We start from the raw sequence: 22,236 nt of genomic DNA, 5'->3' as shown, positions 1-22,236 counted from the left end.
ATCAATCCAGGCTAGTCAACACACAGTATTTATCTCAGCACTGGAATATGCACTCTGACCATTAATTTCTTTATTCAAAAACTGTTTACTAAGTGTCAGTTTTCATCAAGCACCAAGTGAAATGCTAAGTATGCACAGATTAATAAAGCACAGATCTTGAGTTGAAGGTACTTGTCCAAAAGATAACTAAAGTAAAGGTTATAAGCTCTGATAGGTAGATTACCTATCTATCTATTTGAATGTCTAATAATCTCTCTTTCCAGAGTGCTGTGAAAACAGGAAATGCATTCTTCTTAGGGTTGTTTGGAAAAGCTTCAAGTGAAATGCAAGGTCTAAAATCCTGTACCATCTAGATGAGCAAAGCTTTAGAACTTTACAAATGTAGAGTCAATTTTAATAAGATCACAGGTATAGTCGTAGTACAAGAAAAAAAGGAGGACATAGGAATATCACTGTTAGAGTGGGCAACACATGCAAAAGCCTGAAAGTGGGAACTTGGATTTTGTGTTTAGAGAAGTTGAATTTTGTGTTTGTGTATTGTTAACATAGCAATGACAAATTTTAGACCAGGTGCTTTATACATTTCCCCCTCCCCCTTTTCTGAATAAAGTTCACAAACAATATAGAATGGAAAGCTACACTAAAAAGAGTATATAAGACAGTGAGGCAATTAAATAAAACAGGGACAACTTTAGTCACAAATGTGATTAAACCTGTATCTGAAACCACAAGGAAAATTCTCACTCTGGACACTAGAAAGCCATCAGTTTATAACAGAATGAGTAGGTCATTTGGCTGCTCTGTGATGGTTTATTTTCCATTATGTTATGGTGGGTTGCGTGTTAACTCTGCCTAGATTATTACTAATGGCTGTTAATGCTGTGCATGGAAAAGTTGGGTTTAGGAATGTCACCACAAAATTTGAAAAAGTCTTAAATCCTTTCATTTCTGAAATATGGGCATTAGAACCAGAGAACTTCCCTTTAATGGAACACAGATATTTTCTATTTTCTTCTAAAATAAACTGACACTCCTTTTGGATCCATGAACACAAGTACCTACACTATTCTGTGGCTGTGCACACAAGCTTTTGAGAGCTGCTGCAGAAATAAACTTAGAGGTGTAGAAAATATGAAAATAGATTTCCCTCAAGTGTTCCACTTACTGCTGAATTTTAAAAGCTGGGCTATATTTAGTGGAGACCTCATTAGAGCTAGTATAATGTGGTAGAGCAGATAGAGACTCCTCAGGTGGTTAGCCCTCCAGGCTTGCAGACTTGATAGTAGAATATATCTGTTACCTGGATAGCTTTGGCCAAGTTCAGGCCCATTTCTCTTCCTTGGAATTCGGGTCATCATGTGTGAATATGCAGTGCCTAAAAGAGGGTCTAGCACATGGAAGGAAAAAAGAAAAAAAAAGAAGAGGGAGGAGAGCAGGAAAAAGAGTGGTGGCAGACTGGGGACAAGGGTATTAAGCCAGATGCTACACTAAAACCTGGCTTATGCAAGTGTAGTTGATATTCCCAAAGCACCTGTCATCAAGATAAACATGATTTTAAACTTTCTATTACTATTGGCTCATATTTTATACCAACACTGTAATGGACAGTACTGTGACTTCCTCAACCCAGTATTTATTCCATGTAAAGATGAAGAGGATTTAGCTTCCCTTATGTCTCTTAGGGGGGACTCTCTAGATCCCACGTGACTGGGAAAATCCTAAAAGAGGACAAAAGGGGCCAGGCCACCATCTACCCTATCAAATCTACAGACTGGATCATAACTTTTATTTTAGAAGAAGGCTTCCAGAGAATGTGAGTAAATCCAGCGCCAGGATAGTGTCCAGCAGACTGCCAACGCTTAGGACGCGTGAGGTAATACAAGTGTGTTGCTTCAGTATGTTTGTTATTAAAAAGGGACGAAAATATCTTCCCACCTTTAAATTTGTTTCTGAGTTTCAATTATGTTGGTGATGCTAATAAGAGTCTATGCATCTGTGATGTACAAAAGCTTTGCTACCGTTGAGTTAGGACTCTTTATAATTTAGGTATGGATTCACTAATAATCCGATTGTCTGAGAAATGGTTATAAAACCCTAAATCACTACATACCTCACCGTCATCCTTAAGAATATATTACCTTAAAAAGTGCATTTTATATGTTAGGTACGCAAAAGATATTTGCTAATTTATAATCTTAAGTAAAAGCATTGTGGATTTATAGGGAACATATACCATGGCCAAAATATATATATATACACACATAAGCACACACTGCTATGTTTTTGGTTTAATTACCATTTGGAATGCTTATTGGAGAAACCATTGGTTAATATTGGTGTTATCTGTCTGCTAGAGAGCTTCTATAAAGAGAATAGTGATGATGAGAATACAGTGAATCTGTTTAGTAAGTGCTGTATCAAGGCAGATAAATTAGCTAAATCTTTTCTTGAGGTTCCAGCCTAATGACAATATATTTTTTATTATTGGGTACATTTTCAGTGATGCCAACAGATAAGAAAATCTAATACTGGTTCTAGAAATTACCATAGAGTTTTAAATTTAATCTTGACATTAGTATATTGAACAAAGCTTACTGTTTTATATTTATCATGAAAGGAAAAAAAAAACAAACACCATTAATACACACACACATACAAACACTCGCGCACACACAATTATCCTTTGTTTTTTTATGCTTTGATGATTTGCTTTCTCTTTCCCTTCAATGAAAAGTATTACTACATATAAAAGAGGAATAAATCAACAGGTATAATACAAATACCTGTGTATCCGAAAACCAGAAGTTCACATAATATGGCACAAATTATTTACAATACTGATTGAAACTAAAACAAGAAAATAAGGCTATATTCTTGCTACCTTGACATTAACTAATTGTTTAATAAAAATATATTCCTTTGTCCTACAACTGAGACTAGAAATACTAGAAAAGGTACCAACCTCACCAGTGCTTTCTGAGAAAATACTGAAATTACTGCCACATCTGAAGTTTTAGATACAAAGTCTCGTCATCCTATTTTCCCAACACTAATAAAGATTATATCAAAAGAGATTATATCAAGGATCCCAAACCTAGTTTATTCGAAGTCACAGCTGGAAGTGCTTGATGTTTTTCATACTCAAGTTGAAAAAGGAGTATGTCATGAATTTTTAAGCTCCTTAATCAAAACATGTTATCAAGGACAGCTACAGAAATCATATTTGCAAGATTCAGTACCATACTCTGAATTAGCTTCTGTCTGAGAATAGCTGGGAAACAGGTACAGGAAATTTCTGGGCTGTTCAGTCAACAATAATTTGAAGTCACTGTTGTTGTTGTTGTTGGTGGTGGTGGTGGTGGGATGTTGAGTAAAACAGTGCAGGGTATGGAGATTAGTGGATAGTTTTTCACTGTACAGTGTCCAGCTTTCATGGCTCTCTCTCACTAACTGCCAATGATAACTCTCCCCCTGAATGATTACCTGCCTTTCCCCATCCCACACACATTTTCTAGGGGAATAATGCTGCCTCCCTGTGGAGAACACCTCACTCGCGAGAGAATTCTGCTCCGTACATGCCACAAAATTGATGCTTTCATTTAGAAACATCAGTTAAGAACTCTTTCTTTCTTTCTTTCTCCTTTTTTTTTTTTTTTTTGTCAGAGCTATTTTTCAAGGGCAGAGAAAATAGCTTTACAGGTAAGAAACATGTTTTGACTTACACTTTGTACCTGAGGAACACTTTCCACACAAAAGTACCATGTGTGTAATGGTTACATGTGCTAGACACTTTTTGTATTTCTTCATATTTTAGGATGAACCATATGAAATTTCCATTTTTTTGATAAAAAATTGTCAAGTAGCAGTAATTCTATATAGTGCATATAGTACATTGACTCATTGAATCCTCACAATAAGTTTGTGAAGCCATAATCTCCATTTTATAGGCAGGAAACAGGTAAAGAGGCTAAATAACCTCTCCAGGGTCACACAACCAGCCCGAGGGGAAAGTAAGGCTGAGACTTCCGTAGGCATTCTGGCTTCCAGAGTTGATGCCCTTGACCACTATGCAACACTGCCCCCTAACATCCAACACTGGTGTTGCCTCTTCAGACTCGGCACTAGGTCTAATCAGATGCGGAGAAACTGCAGAGTATGAAGAAGGAAGTAGGAAGGTGAAGAACAGAAAGGGCTTTCCATGCTGAGTTATAGGGGAGCTGACAATTCTGACTCCATCTTTAGCACTCTATCTTGTTCACACCTGCTCACTCATCCCCCTGGGGCCACATATTCCAGGACCCCTTGGAAATTAATTTGCACACCTTACAAATGCCCACCAAGGCAAGAATGGAGGAAGGCTTGCTTTGATCCTCCATAAATTTGTCAAAGATAACATGACCTGTCCCCTTCCTGCCACACAGGTGGTGCCAGAAGATCTAATTAGATGTTAGGTATCAATTCGATGCATGCAAGTCCTTTGAGGTATAGGCAAACCCTGTGATTTCACTACAAGGCCCTTCTGCATGTCCTCACACTATTAAATTGCTAGACTAAGATCCAGACTAGTGGAGAATAATTGTGCTACTGGTTCATCCTCCAACAGATCCCCTTGTTAGTAAGTTATCCTGAATACAACTCTGTGTAAACTGTATGGAGCAGCCTGCTTTGTTTTTCAGTCTCACAGAGCCTACTCAGTTTGGGAGGTACTTTACTGTCTCTCCCCCACCTTCCAACATGAGGACATAGAGGTGTGAAAATCATGACCTCTAGAGGTCACTGTGAGTAGTTAATCAGAAGGTGAGGTGATGGAAGGGTAATGAGGAGAGTAGAGAACTTTCTAGTAAGGCAGCCAGGAGGACGGGTGTGAAGGATGGATCTCAATGAACATCCTAAAGAAGCTGGCCTTTACCCTAAATACCTGGACGTATTAAAGAAGGTAATATCATGACTGTATTTTAGTTTTTGAAAGAGCAAACTGACTCCTGCGGGGAGATCACATTGAACTAGTTAAGAATATGGGAAGACAAGAAGTAATAAGATTCTGAACAGAGGCCATATTTAAGGACAGAGGACCAGATCACCTCAAAATACCCAAAAAAGAAGCTGGCTGCATAGCCTTGTGTAAGTTATGTGGTTTCTCAATTTTCTCACATGGAGAATAACAATAATAATACCAAGCCATACTTTCTGAGGTTTCATCTCTTCTTCATACACATATATATACCTTAGAATTTGATTATACTTCTTTTTTAAATATTTTATTTATTTAGATTTTATTTATTAGAGAGAGAAAGAGACAGAGAGTGAGCACATGAGCTTGAGCAGGGGGAGGAGCAGAGGGGAAGGTAGACGGAGGGGTAAGAATCTCAAGCAGACTCTGAGCCAAGTGTGGAGAGCCCGATGCAGGCCGATCCCACGACCCTGAGATCACCACCAGAGCTGAAACCAAGAGTCGGATGCTCAACCCAGGTGCCCATGATTATACTTCTGATTTAATTAATAATATGTTTATTAGTCTGTGTCCATAGGACCACACACGGTAAGTATGTACAATTCCCTCCTGGTTCTGACCTTGAATGGTCCCACCCCTGCAGAACCTTTGGGCCAGAGCCTGTTCCCTTGGACCTGGTCAGGCCCCTGGGTGTGGGGGGGTGCCGTCTCTTTGTGACTCTGAGTGGGGTAGGAGGGTGGTGTTAGAAAGGATTGAGGTTTGCTTTATCAGTGGCTTGAGCCAGACCTCCTCCTGAGTCTGGGGTCTGGGGCACTAAAGTGTTTCTCACCCCAGGACTCCTCTGCCAGCCTACAGAACTCCCAAGATCCCAAGAGATGGGGCTCCCTCTGGAAAGAGCGGTCTTGGCAGTGGAGCCTACGGCCTGATTCTACCATCCTCTGAGCTGCCCTGATGCTCAGCCCATCCCAGCCTATCCTGCCCCTGCTCCTCCCCGAGGGCCTGCGCTTACTGCCTCCATATACCTGAAGCCTCACTGCATACCCTGGGTGCTCCAACTGCACTTTGTTTGCCTTCCTGGGAGCCCCACACTGCACCTACCTGGACCAGGCCTTGGCCCTAGCCAGAGGGCATCCCTCATTTAAAAAAGAGAAAGAAAGAAAGAAAGAAAGAAAGAAAGAAAGAAAGAAAGAAAGAAAGAAAGAAAGAAAGAAAGAAAGAGAGAGAGAGAGAGAGAGAGAGAGAGAGAGAGAGAGAGAGAGAGAGAAAGAAAGAAAGAAAGAAAGAAAGAAAGAAAGAAAGAGAAAGAAAAAGAAAGAAAGAAAGAAAGAAAAGATAAATGGTGTCACTTTTGTTCTAGTTTCCTAAAAGAGCAGCTAGTTTCCACTAGCACTATCCACACAGGGTATGATCCTGCTGGATCTAAGAATAAGTCTGAATTTTAATACTCTACTGTTTTCTTACAATTGATGCCTCTATCGCTAATAATCTATGCATGTCTATTCCAAAAGGATTGCCATTTAATGTCCACCCACTCCCAATACAAGCATCCCCTCTCTTCTGCCATTTTCCTGTAAGTGCAATCATCCCGTGTATGATACTTGTTCTAATGTTTATGTTCATCTTTAACTGAAATGTAAGCTTTGTGCAGAAAAGCCTAATTTTGTTCAGTGTTCTATTTCCAAGTTGGTAGAACATTGCCTGGTATACAGCAAGTGCTCAGCGAACATGTGTTAAGTGAATGGATGGATGGATGGGTAGATGGATAGATGGATATATTTGTTTAGAATTAGCTATGTCTGAAGTTGTCTCAAAACCCAGGTTACATCCCCCCACCCCCCTCCCTTCTAGAACCCTCAGTTTGTTTCTCAGAGTCAAGGCTATGGATTCTTAAAACCAGGTAAGGATACCAGAGGCAGTTATTGCTCTGAATGCAAAGGACAAGGCCTCACTATTTATAATTCTTATCAAGTATGAATTTTTTTTCACAAAGATGGATTTTATATATGCTGTAAGAGGAAAGTGCAATAGGTAGACCAAAATGGGATGCTTTGGAAACTCAAAAAGGGATAGTATTAGTAATCACATTGGTACACCAGGTGTACACGAGAGCTATACAGGCCAACCGAGATGTATGGCCGTCCTGTGTTGAAAGTCAAGGGTGATTCGTACCATGAGAGACTATGGACTCTGAGAAACAAACTCAGGGTTTTAGAGGGGAGGGGGGGATAGGTTGGCCTGGTGATGGGTATTAAGGAGGGCACGTATTGAATGGAGCACTGGGTGTTATACGCAAACAATGAATCATGGAACACTACATCAAAAACTAATGATGTAATATATGTGATTAACATAACAATAAAAATTTTTAAAAAGAGAGAGAAATTCCTAGTTAACCCACTTAGAGAAGTACTAAAGCCAAAGTGTAGCCACGGTAACCAACCTAACCAAGCTACACAAGGTAAGTGGTTGAGTTGAAAGTGGAAACATGTCTCATGATTTACTGTGTTCTTTCCATTCTCTTATATTCCCTCTAAGTAAAAGACATTTCTATGGATCCATATGCTGCTCTACAGTGTGTATATAGCTTGTCAAACAGTCCTGAAGAACCAAAAGATTGCAAACTGCGATACAAAGATTAGAACAGAATAAATACTACAATTTTGATCTTAAAAGGAATAGCACAGCTCCACTTTCCTTTCTTTACAGACTGCAGCCAAAGGGAGTGAATGTTGCCCTTTGCAAGGCTGGCTTCCTTTTACTCATTTATGCAGAGCTACATATATTATAAGACATTGCCAGATTATTCAGAAGAGGGAACACTTAGAAGCCAAAAATCTTGCATGACACTCCTGCCCCTCATCCCAAGAAGCTCTCAGCATCCCCAGAAATTTTACTAGCAATTATTTGCAAATACTTGCTTTCTGAGAGTAGCCTTAGAGAAAGCTTCTCTCTCTCTCTCTTTTTAAGATCTTAAACACTCGTGTGCATTTTAATGTACATTTTCCTGGTTTGGAAACCTTCTCTTTTTTAAGATGAGCAGGTCTTATGGAAACATTTAGGAATTGAATATTCTAAGTAAAACAAATTTTATGAACTTTATGTAATGCACATAAAAAAGTATAATTTTAAAAGGTACCATTAATATTGTTATAATCACATTTTTAAGAGCCATTTACTCAGAAGAGTTGGCAAATGTCCTCATTATTTCTGATATAAATCATGTCTTTCTAAAGTAAGCATCAGTCTGAAATCTGATCATCATTCAGAAGAAAAACTCTTTTTAAAAGCATATTTACTTTTAAGTAGGAAAGTAAACAGGATCCTATGGGACAACATTTTGATAAATACTCTTTTATAAAAATTCTCTGACTCTGTAAAAAATGAAAATACACTTCTCCCCTACCGCTTGCCCTGCATGCAGGATGGCTAAACAAACCTCATCTCATCTATTTGAAATGAATTCAATTTAACTTTGCTTGACCAAAAATCTGTTTCCATAGTTCTAAAACATGCAATCACTTCAAAGTACATTGCCATTGTAGCTTAAGTGGCTCAGTGTTTTCACTGAGGAAAATAATACTTTGATTGAGAGAACAGTCCAGTATGGCTTCGGAAAAATAAAATGACCCTTCTTGGTACACAATTTAGTAAGGCAGTTGATAAAAGCAGGCAGATATGGCCACTACAGACAGGGTTTAAAGGCAGATGCTTCAACCAATCTGCACAAATGGGTCAAAGGTTACAGTCCTGGAATTAGCATTACAAATCACTCTCATAATTTTAAACTTTCAGGACTTTGACAATTCCAACAAACCATTTAAATTCTACATATATCAGTGATCTCTTCATAGTTGAAGGACAGTTTAAAAGTCAATTGTGAGGTAAAGAGAACTTGCAATAAATTACTCTGTTACTCAAAAATAAATAATTTACTTTCTTCCTAAGTAGTTTTTTTCCACATATGCACACCTTATTACCGGAAATCACATATATATCATTATAAAAGATCATTTTAAAACCTATTGGCCCAGTCTGAAAACACTGTTACCACAATTGACTATTTCTGGCATATTAATCCAAATTATTTAATTGCTGTTATTGGTCTGTTAAAAATCTAAAGATTTAAAATACACTACATAAAATATCTATTTTTTAATGAACCTAGCAATCTTTATTTAAGTCAATACCTCCTCAAATGAACCAAATAATCACTAATTGATTAGATCATTTACTTCCATAAAACACTGCTGTCTTTAAACATGTAATAGCTTATAATAAAAAACTCTTAATTAGAAATTAATGGGTAGTTAACTGTTTTCCTTTTATATTAATTAATACTCTAAAATGCATGACTTCTTATTTTTTCAATTCTAGGTATTGAGCTTACAAATGCAATAGCTATTTCGCATGTTCTCTCAAAAAAAAAAAGCATTTCTTAATATATACCAATTATTAATTGATAAAATACATTCTAGGAAAGGTTGGTAAGTCTTTCCTTATTTTGGGGTACATCTGGTTTACCTAGGAACTTAGGCAACTGTAATTTCATTAATGATAAAATAAGACTACTAAGAAAAATCTCTGATTATTTCAAATGTAACTCCCAGGAACATTTCCAACTCTGACCTACAATGTCCTCTTATGAATTATTTTACATAAAAGAAATAGTCTATCAATCGCTTTGTGCTTCATTTTCCTACATCAAATCCACCTTAATAACTTGTTTATTGTTAAACAAACCATAAACCAACAGCCATAATAAATCATTAATGAAATATCATGAAGATTATCAAATGGAGCTGATGGATATGCATAAATCTGTCTAAAATTCTAAAGTCACAAGTTCTTATCCAAGGGACTAAGTGTTATTATTAACAATCTTATTGGGCGCCTGGGTGGCTCAGTTGTTAAGCGTCTGCCTTCAGCTCAGGTCATGGTCCCAGGGTCCTGGGTTCAAGCCCTGCATCGGGCTCCCTGCTTGGCAGGAAGCCTGCTTCTCCCTCTCCCACTCCCCCTGCTTGTGTTCCCTCTCGCTATGTCTCCATCTGTCAAATACATAAATAAAATCTTTTTTAAAAAAAGCAACCTTATTAAGTGAAACAAGATAGAGAAAATCAACAGAAGGATTATACTATGAGCACACATTCCTACTAAAATGTATATTCCATAAGGACAAGTATTTTTATTCATTGTTGCTAATGTATTCCCAGTGCCTAGAAAAATATATGGCACATGTAGAATGATCAATAAATATATACTGATGAACACCCAGTGAGACAGCTCATTTTACTTTGGGCCAAATGCAAATCAAAAATAAGGGGCGGGGGGAGAGAAAGAGAGAGAGAGATTGAGAGAGGGAGGAAGGAAGGAAAGAAAAAAGGAAAGAAGGAAAAAAAATAGTGCATATAGACACATAATATGCAATACTACATTTATGAATTTACAGATCATCTCTATAAATTTTTGAACATCTCTCTTCTAAGATATTTTCTCTCTTTCTATTCTGTTCTTCCCACTCCATTTCCACTTCCTACTGAAAGTAAAAATCAGAATCTGTTTTTTTCTTTCTCTGGTAAACATACGTTAATTAGTAGATCGGGTGCTGATATGAACAGAATTCACCTTCTACTCTCTTTCCAAATTTGACACTTAGCTCTGTCTCAAACATTTGAAATAAAAGAAATGTAAAAATAATTGTTGTCATTCTCGTTTCTTTAGAATGCACTTTCCTAGAAGTTAGGATCATATATTTGGAAAAGCTTTATATGGCATCTACTAGATACACTCATTCACTATTAAAAACAAAACAAAAGAAAACAATCAATTTAGATCTAGGAGAACATACAATTCTGAAAGACACCACAACAGAATATATACAAAGGCTATAAATGTCATTAGGGATCTAGTAGCATTTAATAGCATACCTACAGCATTCTAATAGTGCTCTCTGAGGCACGTTATTGTTTTTTGTTTGTTTGTTTGTTTTTCTTATTCTTCACTGATGCAATGCCAGTGCCTGATACACAGTAGGAAATCACTAAGTATACCATGACTGCATTAACATACTTCCAAGCTGTAAAAGTTTGGCATTTAAAAATTCTATTTTTCAAAAATTTTAAATGTAAGACATAAGCTCACTGAAGTTAATTCTAGGTGAGATCAGTTAATCACATACAATACAAAAAATGTCTTCAGATAAACTAACAGTGCATTTTTCTCACAGACAGTGTGGGGGCCTAGGTATAGTGATTACTTTGAATTAAAGTTACCAAGGAACAGCCAGTGCAAGAAGAACACCATGATGCCCCTTGCCTTCAGAAAGCAGAAAATAAATCTTCCATATTAAAGGTGTACTCCTGTACCAGGAGGTAAAGAGACATCCATATCACCAGACATTAGAAATGCAGAGCTGAGAAACGAGAAGGCTCTATAAATAAACCTAGCTACATTTACTAATTTATTATCCCAGTTCAAACCCTATTTAGAATTCCTTACTAATTGAAGCTTCCAAACTTAAGATTTCTTTGCCCTGTAAATTTCTTACAGATATATGTTTGTTTGTTTAAAAAAGTATAAAAGCTGCCTGCCTTGGTCATTTCTTTGGGCCTCAATTTTATTACTGAGACTGTGTATATGTAAGCAAATTTTTTTTTTCCCTCCTATTAATCTGCTTCATGTCAAGTTCATTCTTAGACTAGCCAGAAGAAACTTGAAAGGCAGAATAAAAAATTCCCCCCTCAACAACAGTGAAAGAGTAGCCCTATCATTCACCATGAGAACCACACGCTTATCAATTCAAAATTCTGAACTCTTCAAAATACAATAGAAATTTGTATGCAATTTCTCTTCACATTTGTTTTATTTTATTTTGATGATGTGCTGAGCCTGAACAAACAAGGCCTTTCAAATACTTCACTAATTTACTTGTTTATTTAACTTAAAAACTGAAAACCCTGTGTAATTAGCAGGCGGTCCTCTCAGCTTGGGCTAGACCAAGGTTATTAATCAAGACTACCAGCTAACAGCTAACAAACCAACACAAAGCAGCAAATCTCAAATCAACAGTATATATATATATATTTCACATTCAAACTAAGTATATTATACTAAGCAAGACTCAAAGAAAGCCATGGCACCTGAGATCAGAAACAATCCCATTTTAGAAAAGACACATATACAGAAAAGCCCACTTTCATAACCACAGCTCCAAAACAAAGGAATGAAATCCACATACTCACCTGGCTAATGGGTTCTTTCGTAGGGGGCTTTCCTCTTCTGGCTGTGCTAGTAGCTAAGGTTGTGGTAGTCTCCATAATTGATGTGGACATCTCTGACTGCATGGCAGTGGCTGTCGACTCAGTTGTCATTGAGGAAGGCACTTCACCAACAAGTCTCACATTTCCCACTATGGCGATGTTGGCATCATTTTCGGCTGCCATATTCAGAACTTTCAAGCCATTGTAGTAAAGCCCAGAGAGCTGGCCCTGGAAGGGCTGGCCCTGCTCTTTCCCGCCAATTATTATGGTTGCTTGGCTATTGAAGATTGTGAGCTGACGCCCTGTAAAAATAATATTACATACATGCAAAAATGTTGATTGTGAACTCTACATTCTACAAAGGATGACAAAACAGATCTTTCATGGGGTGGATAATGAGAGCAATAAACTATAAGAGAGGCATTTGACTCATAATTCATTGCTTATAAATGAGGTGTCCATGAAATGCATAATCATTGGCAAATACTTGTAAATTCTCAACTTATTGTAAATGTAGTGTTTTTGCTAAAAGACCAATCAAAGATACGTATTATAAATCAATTTTTAGTGGATCCCTTCTCCCTTTTACCTCAAGATCTTATACTGTGGGTCTCTTAAGTATAAATTGTTAAATTAAAAAAAATGTGAGACATCTAACATTTCAAGTATTTGTCATTCTAAAATTACCACTGGCAAAAACTAATCTAGAGCAGCTAAATCTCATTTTAAATTTATGATAAAAATTTCATAGTTCATGTAATGGCCACATGTATCTATATGCTATTCTTTAAAAACGTTTATTTTTTTTTGAAGGCATAGTCCATTGTTATTTGAATTATTCTATTTTTCCGGCAATCACTCTGAAAAGAAATGCATGGTTTACACTGAGCATGTCAGAGATAAAAAAAATCCAAAAATATTTTTCTGATTGGCTTTCAGCAAGTCTATTAAAACAAAATAAAATGAAAAAAAAATAGCTTCAGATGTAAAAAGCGGCTTCAGGAATGATACACAAACCAATGGAGAAATTATGGCACAATTCCATCAAACAGCAATCCTCAGCAACAGTACCAATATCATCAAATTGAGTATCCAGTTTTAGCAGATTGCTCTCTGCTCATAAAAAGCATGCACACAACTTTAAGTTCAGTTTTAATTAGGGCTTGTTCTCAAATGCTCTTAGAAGGTTGCAAACGTTAAAGGGACTTCATTTTGACTGGCAATCCATATTGCCCACTATTTAAGATGCCTAGAGTTTAAACCAAGAGTTTTGTTTTGTTTTGTTTTGTTTTGTTTTCAGGACCATAATAAAGATATCAGAACTACATATATTTTAGTTAATAATTTAGAGGCTGGAACATGTAATATAATCTATGAATGATTTATCATTTTGGGTTAATGCTTGCTGTGAGTACCTTCATAGATTGAGTTAGTGGATTATATTTAACAGTCCCTTTAACCTTAAGTTAACAGGGTAAGATTATTAAACAGCTGGTACGTCTAAAAATGTATAGAAATTATTATACAAGGTATGCAAATATTACTATCTACATTTTACTGTTTTAAATTTGTTTTTAATTTAGTTTTACGGAAAATTTATTTTTTATGTTTATTAGTGTTACAATGAAGTACTACTTGGTTATGTTCAAATTATTTTTTTATTTGAAGTTTTAATCAATGTTTTTTACCTTTGTCGAGTAGCCATTCATCAACTACTCGACCAAGTCGATATGGAATTCGCTGTCTAGCAATCGCCAGGCGCTCGTTATCATTGTTTCCTTTAAAGTTTAAAGAGACATTTCATTGGTTAAAATCTGTAAGGTCAAAGGTTAAAAGTTAATACTTAAAGCTTGAGCTATACAGTTGCCACATGATTTTTTGAAATTTGGAATTTTAAAAAGTTCTACCTAGAACATTTCATGTTTCAGACTTGTCATTCATTCATTTATTTTATTTTAGCAAACAAAATTATTCCTATGTTAATTGAAAATTAGAAATCTGCATTTGAGCTAGGTTATTAAACTTATGTTATAGACAGACCCGAACAACCAGTTTAAACAGCATATAATAGCTTTACAAAAAAATGACCATTGATCTCAGGGTTTTGTCTTTTTGATGTTTCTTATTAACTAGTTAAACATGTTCAGGTGAAACAGGTTTAAGTTTTCAAAATACATTCAACCTCTTATTCCAGATTAGTAATTTATGAACACCAAACTTAATACCAACTTTGGCACACTGAAGCATCTAAAATTGGCCTAGAATACTTTATGGCCTATTCAGAAAATAGAAATTCTTATTCATCTCATTTAAGGAAACCACAAAGTCTGAATAGTTCTTGTATATTCCACACAAATTGGTTTATCAATCACTTGGACATCACAAGGGAATATATCTTGCATCATCCAAATATTATAGGGAAAGGCTTTGACAAAAGTGACTTTGAGTGTCCTTCAGTTTCACTTAAAGCTTAACATGTTGAACTGTATAACATATGGAAAAAAATTATATGTTCTTTTATTCTCAAATATCTGCTTTTATTAAACTATTCTAAAGAAGACATGGCAGTGGAAGGAACAAACACAAGCCACAAACAGTGGTTCCTACTCACAGATTCAAACTAAGTGGGAGCCTTGCTTCTTTGAACAAAACATTATCTGACAGAAACACAGTTTAAACTGACCTTGAATAATGCTTGCAAATAGATGAATGTATACTTGATCTATAAAGCACTCAGGAAGAATCCAGGCTGCCATCTCAGTGCTCAATAGTATATAGTGCAAGAAGTTTTTCTATTCTGTGAAAATTAACTAACATGGAATTTGAGCTAAGACGTTTTGGCAAAAGCTCAGACAACAACTTGGAGCAGAAAGAAATACTGGAAGGTAGTACTGCTGACAAGAAAATACTGGAGCATTTTGCTCAGAAAGATAATAGATACAAATTTTTCTCAGAATAATTTGTACATGCTTTCTTACACTGTTTTTACTATATACTATACATACCACAAAAAACCCACCATTATATTAGTCACACAATTTTATTTTTTATTTATTTATTTTTTTATTTTTTAAAGATTTTATTTATTTATCTAACAGAGAGACACAGCGAGAGAGGGAACACAAGCAGGGGGAGTGGGAGAGAGAGAAGCAGGCTTCCCGCTGAGCAGGGAACCCGATGCGGGGCTCGATCCCAGGACCCTGGGATCACGACCTGAGCCGAAGGCAGACGCTTAACGACTGAGCCACCCAGGCGCCCCAGTCACACAATTTTAGAGAAATAGAAAAGAACTGTCACTTAGACCTTATCGATTTGGCCTTTGAATGTCTATTTGACTAATAATATTTCATGCATTAGTACTTAATTTAAAATGTAAATATGTTGTATTCCTGAAACTAACATATCGTTGTGTGTCAAGTAGGGATAGTTTTAGTATATTGATAATCTAAAAAAAAAAAACAACAACAAAACAAAAAAACCCAAGGATACAAATAGCTTAAATTCCAAGCCTATCTTTGTTCTTAAAAGAGTGCACAGTTTGTGTTCTCTTCTCTGTGCTTGCAAACAAATTATATTTGGAAAAATACACTAAGATATGATATTGGTTATCTTAAGGCAGTGAGATGAATAATGAATATGTGGCTTTGGCTTATATTTGATTTATGTGATAAACGTGTTTATGTGCATAATTTGATGGGCAAACATGAAATAGCTTTTCAAAGACACATATCCTTTACTTTATTAACTTCTTTGTCCACCAACACTCCTATCAATTCACACTGTTATAACTCTCCCGATGACTTTATAATTAGGTAGTTCCTTATGCCGTTGTTCATGCTAGAGTGGTCGCATCATCAGAAATGATTATTTCCTGAGACACCACCCAAATTTAGGCTCCAAAACACCTCTTCCCCAGATACTACTACAGCATATTAACAGACCTCTCTGTGTCATATCTGTAATCAACTGCAGCCATTCTCCACATGTCAGCTGATATCTAATTATGCCATTTGTCTATTAGAACCCTTCTCATTGACTTTAGGACAAAAACTCAAGCCCCTGATGAGATTTACGAGTAGTTCCATGATCTGGTCCTTTCCTACCTCCTGTTCCTCATCTCATGCCTGCCCCTGCCTTGCTCTCCTCTGTCCATCCTCATGAGACTTCTTTCAATTTTTCTAAGGCTCTCCTTCTTCCTCTGGGCTCTTGTACTTGTAACTTTTTATTTGAAATGCTCTTCCTCACTCTCACCCCATTTCCATTTTTCCTTAGCCAAACATGACTCATTAATGGAGTCTTCTTGGCAGAAGGATTATTTCCTCAGGAGGTCTTTCCTGCTGTCCCCAAGTTAGATTAGGACACTTGACTACACGTTTCCCTAGCACCTGATACATGCCCTTTGGAATAGGCACTGACCTTGTAATTGCATATTCAATAAATGTTTTCCCTCTGAACTCTGAAGTTCTATACGGTCAGATACTTTGTGTGCTGTTAATTATTGTATTCTCAGTGCTAGCACAATACCTATCAGATAATAATCTCCTATGAAATATCTGTGGATTGAGGTAGTGAAGGAAATCTTGTTTTTAATTCTGATAGCTTCCACGGAACTATTATCTCATCCTATAGCTTAACAACATTCACAAGAAAATGAAAGCAAATACTTATGCCCAGAGAATAGATCGCATCTAGCCGAGCCTCCCTTTGACTTTCCAAAGGAAACATCACATAGTTTATTTATAATTTTATCTCTTTAGTGATTGTCCCTGACTTGAACATCCATAGTCAGTTCATTACTTGTTTAATAATAATTGCTTCATGCCACAAAATAAGTAACCATAGTTAGTATTAGTAGGGGAAGTAGAAAAGTCCTAAGTAAGACTGGTGGAGAGAACTGACAGCTTTGGATATTCTTTTTGAATAGCTTAGAAAAAGAGCACATAAAAACACATAAAAATATACACACAGATACATGCAATTTGCTCTCATACCTTTGGTACTCAAAGAGCAATTAATATAATTGATTGACATGATTTAAGTCAACAATAGCTTTAAAGATCCTTGATGACACTCAGCTAAAACAACATAAACACCATATTTCCAGTGAATAACAAAAAGGCCACCTAACAACAGCAAAGAAAAAATTGAGTAGGCAGCAGAAATAGGTGTAAAAAGATGTGATAATATTTTTAAAAAGGTAGCCACATGGATAGTATCATACAATCCATCACCCATGAATATCAGATGCCTTCTAGTTCAGAGACCTTTTTTTTTTTTTAACAGAGAGATTTGATTTTGAAATCAAAGGACAGACTTTACTCTGTTGGAGTAATGGATGATGGGAAATCAGATGGTACTCACTTCAGTTCAATATATGTTTACTTTAGTTTCTGAAAGCTTTGTTCTTCTACTATAATAAAAAATTAATGACTTCTCTTGTGACAGAATTATATATAAATACACTGTCAACCAAACAAAGACACATCTAAATAGAGTACTCTGATGATGATGTCTTTTAACAGATGAGTTCCAAATCCCTTCTACTATTGAGTATAAAATAGCTCAGACTGTTTAGGTTCACCAGGAATAAGCCTACATTTTGCCTCCACCTCATGATTTTCATTAACAAGCTTCACATGAAAAGTCATTATTGAGGTATATTATTTTAAGAAATTGCTCAAAATGCATTTTATTTCATTACAGATTCACAATGATATGTTATTTACAAAACAATCAGTAATTTGGTATGCTTGTGTTCATTTTTAATCCTGGCCATAGTTTGACATACATCTAAACTTAGCATGTAATATAAAGGACATAAAACAACCAATTTGATTGGGAAAGATCAAAGATTGGTATAATTTCCAATGACCTTTTCTTTCCTCTGGGAAGGGTTGGGATCTAATACCAAACATGCTGAGATGTAGAAACATTACATAGTGCTTCTGAGCATGGTCAAAGAAAGCAGGCCTACATGGACAGGAGAGATTAAAAACAAGTGGAATGTGGGGCCCTGTTGCGCAGTTGGTTAAGCAACTGACTCTTGGTTCTGGCACAGGTAATGATCTCAGGGTCCTGGGATCGAGTCCCACATTGGGACTCTGAGCTCAGTGAGGAATCTGCTAGGGTTTCTCTCTCCCTCTCCCTCTGTCCCTCCCTGCGTGTATGCTCTCTCTCTAAAAATAAATAAATAAATCTTAAAATAAAACCAACCAAACAAACAAACAAACAAAATCAACTGGAATGTATCTGAATATTCAAATCAAGCCAAAGCTTCCTAAATCAGAGGTAAAGATAAAGTAATAATGACCCACTTATAAAAGACCTATTTGTTTTGGAATTATTAAAAGGGTCCAAGAAGAACTTCAACTTTTTAAAAAGCATACAAATCAACTACAGCAGTCAACTGAACACATAAATCAGGTTTATGATAACAGAACTTCTCATTGAATAGTTAAGACACACTTTAGTCTCATATTTTCTGCACCCTAATAAAACTAGAAGGAAGTTTTCCTTTTATTTTCTTTTTCCTCCAGTTGATTTCATGTGGGTTAAGTATGTTGGTACCTCCACTGAAAATATCATCAGCAACATACACATCTCTATTGAAGTAATTTCCAAGCAACGAAACAGTATGTAACACTTGGGTTTATTTTCCTTTGAACTGTGAAAGGATTCAGTATTTTTTAAATTAATTAATTATTAATTGGACTGTAATTAATACATGACATTAGATTAGCTTCAGGATTCAGTATTTTTGACAAAAGGCAGGCTTCCTATAACCGGAATCCATCAGTAAATATAACAATTGCTTGTAAGGAAAATGTCTGTCCTTTAACTAAGGCAAACATGACACAGAATTGGATTTCTACAAAATCAGGCAGTAGAAGTTATAGATCTTCTAGTTGTGAGGGCACAGGCCTTCCAGAGTGTGCCGGATTCATGGGTAATATAAAGCAGTGATGGATTTGGATTGTCATCTGGACTTTTAAGGCCTTATGGAATTATAAACACATACTACCAGGATCTAAAAGTGCTTCTTTTCTGACAATAGGACTAAACAAACTAGTAAGGCTACAACTAAGTTTCATGCACTTTGGAAAACCCACATTTTAAGTATGAAAGTGATCTGTAGGTAAAGAAGTTAGAGAAAATACTACCAGAAAACTACTAGAAAACAGGATAATAATGTATTGAGTGGCTTTTATGTTTTATTGTGCTCCTGACTTATTATATAGGTTATCTCTCATTTAGTCCTCATATTAATCCCAGACCATAAGTATCTTTTATTTTATAGGTAAAAAAAATGAGGCTCAAATAGATGATATTACTAGGGCTATGCCATGCAATATAGATGGAGGAACCATTTGAACCCAGGCATATTTGACTCCTAAGCTATTCTTTGCAATAGTTATTTTTTTTAAGAAAAAGTCTCAAACAGCCTGAGACGTAAAGCCCCAACATCTTCCTTTTAATCTTTATGGCACTCTCCTGTATAATGGAAAATATCATGGTTTTGTTTTTAAAGGTTCTGTCTTGTGAAGTTTGGGGTGAAATTCTCCTCTTGGGAACATAAAATCAGAAATCTTCCCAAATCCTTGAGGATTTATCAGGAGTATATTTTTATCATCTGTATTTTATAGATAAATGTAGTGAAGATCTACTACAGTTGAGATCTCAGTGAGGAACAGCATTTCATTTTGTTCCTTTTACAATGATGCCCTGCCATTCAAGCCACTTCAGACATGAAATACTCCAAGCATTCCTTATCTTAACCCCTTACCTATAAGACAAGCCCCAAGCATAATAATCCACCAAGTTCACAATTTTTTTTTTTTTTTTGATGCTGACCCTCTCCAAGAGACAAATTGTTAAAGGACAGAAGGTCCTAGTCATGAGTGAGAAGACCACTGCATTTTGTTGGCTTGTGGGAAGAGGGATGGGACTCTGCAACATGTTAAAATGAATTCTGCTTGGACTTCACATTTCCTCCTTTTTTCTTCCCTGCTCATCTCTTATCTCTGCTTTTCCCTTTACACATCTCCAAGGACCCAATGCTTAAATGCCACTCATCAATAACCCAATGCGTGTACCCATTCCTAGACATTTCTCATGTACCCAAAAGATTTCACCTTCCTTCTCTAGTTCCAATAGTTAAATCCCTTGTTTCTTTAGTATGGCTTAGGTAGACATTAGGAGAGCAATCGGACTCAATGAAGTCAATACGTAAGCACTGACAGTGGACTCTGAAAGTACTGTGTCAAGCATACATCAATATATCGCATAGATCTTATTGTTAAAGAGCTTACACTTTGTCTGGGGAGTCAAGGGACAAAATGAAGGAAGTTAAATGGAAGTTCAGGATAATAGATAACTTTGCATAAGTATATAATTAACCACTAAATGAACCGTACTTGCCACAGTTCAGAGAGGACAATGGACTACAAAAACACGGAAGGTGTGACAGAACACAAAGGTTTTACCTAGATCACAAACAACCTAAATTTTATTAAAATACTAACCAGATGAAAATGTGTTCTAGTGTGGATATTAATCCCCAAAAGATTGATTATTGATTATTCTTTTCAATTTCATAAACCTATATACCTGTAGATCTATTTTTTAAGTAAATTTATTCTCTGGTAGAATATATTTAGTCTCAAACTAATTGTAAATATAAATAAAAATAGTTAAAATTTTATGCCATTGTGAAGTGAAGCATACTAAATAAAATATGATAAAAGTTGACAAGAATTTGAGGGCAATATGCAAAAAATGAAAATATTTGAGTTAGGATGGAGGGATTACGGGATTATGATCTTTTTCAAATTTTAATTTCATCTTGGTACTCTGTCTATAGATACTTCAGTTTTGCTCCCATAATTCCCTTAAAAAAAAAAAAGCAGCACTTTCTATAAATTAAATGTAGCATCGGAATGCAATGCTATACAAAGAGAGGGTGGTACAACCCAGGCACCTTGTCAGTCAGCCTACTTAACTTAAACATCTGGAGAGAGCACAGACGACTCCAGTAGGGCAATGTCTGTCTGTGACTAATGCTTCCGATGATACCCCAGTCCCTTGTACGAAACAGTAGGCCTGTACATCCAGTTAAACAGTACCTTCCTGTGAGACTGCTGGGATACTGGGCATGAAGGCCACAGGCTGTCTACTGCAGAGTTCAACAGTACTTTGGGGAAGAAGTTAGAAGCTTAGTGCACATCTAACTGGGTTAAGAAATTTCTTCCTTCATGCCCCCCTCTTATGTGGAATTACACTAAGAGATCTAGAGATCTAGTACGCCTTTATACAAGGATTTGTAGAAGCATTGTTCGTATATGCTACTTACATTCAAACATTTTATTTTGGATATTGTTCCATCAGAAGTAAAGGTAACCTTGTGATCTTTGAATCTCACTGGCTATGTGGATTGGAGAGAGACTTACATGTTCTTCCCTAAGCCTTCCCATGTTGTCGAGTTCCTAATGCAAAGAGACTAGAATATCATATCAAAAACCAGTGGCAAGAAATAAAAAGCAACAGGGACAAGCAGATAACAGAATACAGAATGCGCTCTGATAAATTAAAGGTCATACTCTGTTATCACACATACTAAAGAGTTCTTTTGTGCTAGCTGTGTAGCATTTAAGACAGAAGATTGGTTTAACAGCTACAGAAACAGAGAGGGCCACTGATAGATATCACTCAATGGTGAGAAAAAGAAAAATGAAATGAAGAACAGCTCCACATTACCTTAAAAATGTCATTTTGCCATTTTCCCAGATATGAGAATCTTAAGTACCTTCTAAATCATGTCAAAACATTTAAGCTTATCCAACCTAATAAGAGCTTACATGTATATTTAAGCCTTCTTTTCCCAGTTCTCGATTTCTGAGAATCAGTATTATGTGGTATAGCTTAGTTTTCTACTTTCTCACACCAAGCCTGACTTTTAATCTGTTCTTAATATTTAGACTGCTCTAAGGAAGAGGAAATAAGTACATGTCTCATCTATCGTCTGATATGGAC

The 22,236-nt window shown here is 36.2% G+C and overlaps 1 protein-coding gene across 19 annotated transcripts in view; it reads right to left on the bottom strand.

Annotated features, from left to right (window-relative positions):
• NRXN1 (neurexin 1) overlaps positions 1-22,236 on the bottom strand; it is a 1,136,941-nt gene that overhangs the window by 119,228 nt on the left and 995,477 nt on the right. For 12 of the 19 annotated variants that reach the window (XM_045885009.2, XM_045885012.2, XM_045885016.2 and 9 more), the window contains 2 exons: positions 13,896-13,985; positions 12,190-12,509 (listed from right to left, as the gene is read on the bottom strand). In XM_045885009.2, the coding sequence (XP_045740965.1) occupies positions 12,190-12,509; positions 13,896-13,985 (410 nt within the window). The remainder of the gene's footprint in view (positions 1-12,189; positions 12,510-13,895; positions 13,986-22,236) is intronic. The other 7 variants (XM_045885023.2, XM_045885021.2, XM_045885020.2 and 4 more) reach the window with 2 other exon arrangements.

The sequence above is a fragment of the Mirounga angustirostris genome, unplaced genomic scaffold (assembly GCF_029215605.1).
Source record: "Mirounga angustirostris isolate CCGP_5_RB_7025 unplaced genomic scaffold, mMirAng1.0.hap1 SCAF_10, whole genome shotgun sequence".
NCBI lineage: Eukaryota > Metazoa > Chordata > Mammalia > Carnivora > Phocidae > Mirounga > Mirounga angustirostris.
The sequence above is the reverse complement of the archived record's forward strand: the minus strand, read 5'-3'. Positions and strand labels throughout refer to the sequence as shown.